The sequence below is a fragment of the Prosopis cineraria genome, unplaced genomic scaffold, assembly GCF_029017545.1.
Source record: "Prosopis cineraria cultivar Desert tree isolate PC_DT_omini unplaced genomic scaffold, ASM2901754v1 PC5, whole genome shotgun sequence".
Classification (NCBI taxonomy): domain Eukaryota; kingdom Viridiplantae; phylum Streptophyta; class Magnoliopsida; order Fabales; family Fabaceae; genus Prosopis; species Prosopis cineraria.
The window spans coordinates 7172457-7176929 of NW_026555336.1; the positions used below are offsets into that span (position 1 = coordinate 7172457).

Genomic DNA, 4473 nt, shown 5'->3' on the forward strand with positions numbered 1-4473 from the left:
GTACTCCTTGATTCTGGCTATGGACAACGCATGTCGACGTGGCTATTAACCTTTTGAGGAAACCCTAAGATCTCTTCAATTATTATTACAAGTTCTTCTTAATTGATGGCCTGTGATCGGTGCTCTAAACACATGGTTAAGTATTCTGACACAGGAGGTAGAATTGTTTTATAATATAGATGCGAAAAAAGGCAGGTCTAATTTCTCAAAACGAATTCGAATATTGCAATAAAAGAGAAGAAAACGAAGAGATGATTACAGTGGCGTGCAATCTCTGTGACAACTGTAAATTTGGTTTCATGGATTGTACTGAACTAGTCACGGATCGAGTCTCTCTCGAATTCATACAACGATCAACAAAAATCCAAACTCTCCAATCATCCCTATCTCTATCTCAGTCTCTCTTTATCCATAGAAATTTAACGATGTTTCTTTCTATACATATATTAGTTGACATGTGTTACTAAATTAGATAAAACCCTAATAAGGTCTTTTATGGCTTAATTAATAACAGTCTCAGTTGATTAATCTTTCTCTACTTTATATATATGACATTTGCATTGCAACTAAGGTAAACAAAAACCTAGGATAACTACGGATCCGAAGTCCAAAGTCATGTCTTCAAAAGCAACAGTAATGTTGTTCATCTTCATGATTTTAACATTGAGTGCTCTTCCACCACCTACACATGCTTGTGGTGGTGATCCTTGTCACCGACCGGTTCACCCAAAGACCCCACGTCATAAACCCCCGCATCACGGCGGGCACCCGAAATTGTCGCCTCCACAGCCGCCTGTAATTGTCCCGCCGATCATTGTCACGCCGCCACCGATATCCCCACCGGTTATAGTCTACCCCCCGCCAACTGCACCTTCCCCACCGTACTGGGGTGTTCCTCCTCCACAAGTGAGGTGTCCCATTGATGCCTTAAAACTAGGGCTGTGTTTGGATGTGCTTCAAGGGCTTGTGCATGTGGGAATAGGGAACCCAATTGAGAATATATGCTGTCCAGTGATCCAAGGATTGCTTGAACTTGAAGCAGCCATATGTCTTTGCACTGTTATCAGACTTAAGCTTCTGAATCTCAACATATACCTTCCGCTTGCTCTTCAGGTCCTTGCAACTTGTGGCTTGACTCCTCCTCCTGGTTTTGTTTGTCCACCATTATTATAACTGAAGCATGCATGTATGGGTAAGCAAGTTAAGGACTAGTTCTCAACTGTTAAATCATTTCAAAAGTTATGCTTAATATAAAGTACTTTACTATCATACTTGAATCTAAAGTATGATTTAATAGTTGAGAGCTGAAGCTAGTTCTCATAGATCCGAAGAAATGACATTTCTCTCTACTTTTATGTTGGCTTTGATGCGATCTATATCTAGCAAAGAGTTGTCTTGTAGTCCGTTTCGTGTTCTAGCTAGCTAGTTCCTTGTGTTCGTGAAGGACGTTTAGGCTGTAATACGTACTGTTATATATATATATATATATATATTATCCATATATAATTAGCTCAATAATTCTAGTATGAACAGTAAGTTCATTGGTGCTTTGTTCTTAATCGCAATGATTAATTAGTGTAATTAGTTACTATTACCATAGAAGTTCGAGATTAGGTTATAAAATTAGTTATGGTTGATACGTAATATTATTTTAAAAATAACATATAGATCTAGTGTATTACAAGAAGTGATAACTTGTAAATAAAAACGGTGGAAGTATCATTTATAAATTATATCCTTGTCCTAAGGGATGGTTTTTCATTATTTATGGTTAGATAAGAACTCTCCATGCTTCTAACTAAGTCAAAATCAAACATATCAAGCATGGTTGCTTATATTAATGTTGATGGACCGACAAATTGATGACACACAAGCTATACCTAACTATTAGTTCCGTGTTTTGTGTGTGTGTGTGTGTGTGTGTGTGTGTTTTTTTTTTTTTTAAGTATTATGTTAAGTTGAAGCATGGAAGATGATGACATCAGATGTAAAAAAATAAGGTTCACGGGTGGGCATCGTTTATGCAAATAATAGGGACCATTTAAATTCTCGAAGTCAAATATCAAATTCCGAGTACCAAAGTTGTATTATGGAGTACGATTTTATTTTTTTAACGTAATTCCTTCATTAAAATAATTTTAGATAAAATCATACATATTAATAAAACTTATTAAATATATTTTACAACTTTATTTTTTTAAAAAAAGTAAAAATATAAACTTTTCAAAAAGCCATTCATTTAATACTATATATTATAATATTAAAATTTAATACTATATATTATAATATTAAAAAATTATTATTATTGAAATGTTATTTTTTTCAAAGTATTATATTTTGAAACGTTTGAAAGTGTTTTATATAAATTGCCACTGAGGGAATATTTTTTAAGAATTCAAAAAAATATTGAAAATAAGAAGTCAAAAAAAAAAAAACGGGAAAATCACAATACGTTAAAAAAATTTCTTACAACTGGCAAACGTGGATCGAGGGTCATTTTCTTCACTCTCAAAGAAAAATACTTCACCGGCACGTTTTGATTTCGTACACGCTGAATTCGCTAAACGAAACACTACCTCTAGGTATGAGAATATTTTGAGCTCAGTCAGCCTAAGATGTTCCAAAGTGTACGCGCATGTCACAGATTGTCGGTTTAATTAGCTTGTTTTTCCATCTGTTTCAGAATTCAAATCAAACATGTTATCAGAATATATTTTATTGGTTACACACAAACACATATTTCTACCAAATATTGCCAAAGATTTAAGCTTGTATTAAATAGCTATTGTTTATATTATCATTTCAGATACACGAGGAGGAGTTAAATCTGAAATTTCTAATAGAAGCTATTTATAAATGATTAAAAGAGATTTTCCCCTTACAGCTCATTGGTTAATTAATTACTCAGTTTAAAGTTTAATCCAACCTTATCACAACTATATAGGTACATGATATTACTGAATATTAATATCGAAGAGGCACGTATTAGCAGTTTTAATTTTTAGTCAACCCTAAATCATCATTATTGTGTATGTCTAGTGGCCCGATCAAGAAACTCCATCCCCCTTAAACAATGTAAAAAGTTCAAATATTTTGAATGAAAAAAAAATTTGTTAGGAAAATGTATAGTAATTAGATTTTATAATGTTCAAAACACAATCCAATCTTATTGGATATAAAATAACTTAAAAGACTCCCACATCAGAAAGCTTTATAAATGAAGTGGGGTTTTTAATAAGTTAGAGAGATTCTTCCTTTAAACTTATATTTATAACACTGGTGCCTTTCCCGGCTACTCATGGAGGGTTCTACTTGTGCTCATATATCGGTCATGAATTTAGACAAAGTGAGAAATTTTTCAAACCTGATATGATCCCACTGTTGTAATTTTTTTCTTTTTCGTTAGAAATTTGAGATATTCATAACATGGAAAATCTTTACTTTTGCGTAAAGCTTCACATGAAAGTGAACAGCGAATTCGTTCTTTCTATCTTTTTCAATCGTGACAAGCATGTTTGTTCGTCCTGGTTCACGGGATAAACAGTAATATTGCTAAAATCCAGTTATGTTCCCACAAGTTTCAATATATCAATCAATATATCCCCTCATCAGACAACAAAGAAATAAAAAGTAGTTCGATCTATTCCTAATGTCTTAAATATATGTAATATTCCAAAAACAAAACGACATGCTACATAATCATTTTGTTATAGGCATGCTCCATCATACACTTGAAAAGGGAAATACAGACCCAGTTGAAGACCATATACATATATAAACAATATTGACTCTTTATCATTCATCCTTTTCCACTTTGATTTACTTGTTAAATTATTTTATCAACGTAATCGAATCACGTCTTGTGAGCAGAAATATTACTAAGACCGATATGGAAAAAGATCTTATTTCGGACAAATAACCACATGAAATTGAAATTTGCCTTCAGATTCTTTTACGTTGACATGATATATATACTTATATATATAAATATATATATGACCCCTTTTTGCTCCCCTTGTGCGAGTTTGGTATCCTGAGTCTGCCCTATGACAAGCTAATTAAGGGGACTTAATGGAAGCTCAGACTAAATCTAGATCGTCGAGCATTGCATCACTTTTAGGTGACAAGCTCTACCGCCAAATATATATATGTATGTATATATATATATTTATATAGCTAGATTGTATCAGACATATATCTTTGTACAATTTCTTTTTATATTAGTCATACTCAATGCCGTGAAAATTTTTGCACAGATGCTACAGGTAGCTGGCAGCTGGTTATTGGTTTTCGTGCTTTCTTTCTTTATTTAATTTAGAAAAAATATTTTATTTACTGATTTTATTCTTCATGTTGGACTGGAGGACAAGAGAAGAAGACTACAGGATTGGCCCAGGTGAAAACTGCATAGTAGTGAAATGGAGACAAAATAAAAACTAAAACACATATAACACTACAAATATCGAGAACAAA

The 4473-nt window shown here is 33.0% G+C and overlaps 1 protein-coding gene across 1 annotated transcript; it reads left to right on the forward strand.

The window, feature by feature from the left end:
* Positions 1–416: 416 nt before the first annotated feature.
* Positions 417–1500, forward strand: LOC129310484 (36.4 kDa proline-rich protein). The gene has a single exon (XM_054952336.1). It carries the CDS (start codon positions 616–618, stop codon positions 1171–1173), a length of 558 nt encoding a protein of 185 aa, XP_054808311.1. The 5' UTR covers positions 417–615; the 3' UTR covers positions 1174–1500.
* The last annotated feature ends 2973 nt before the right edge of the window (positions 1501–4473 follow it).

What these genes read in the sequence shown, in the direction of transcription:
- LOC129310484 (XM_054952336.1), top strand. Translation starts at nt 616, where the DNA reads ATGTCTTCAAAAGCAACAGTAATGTTGTTCATCTTCATGATTTTAACA.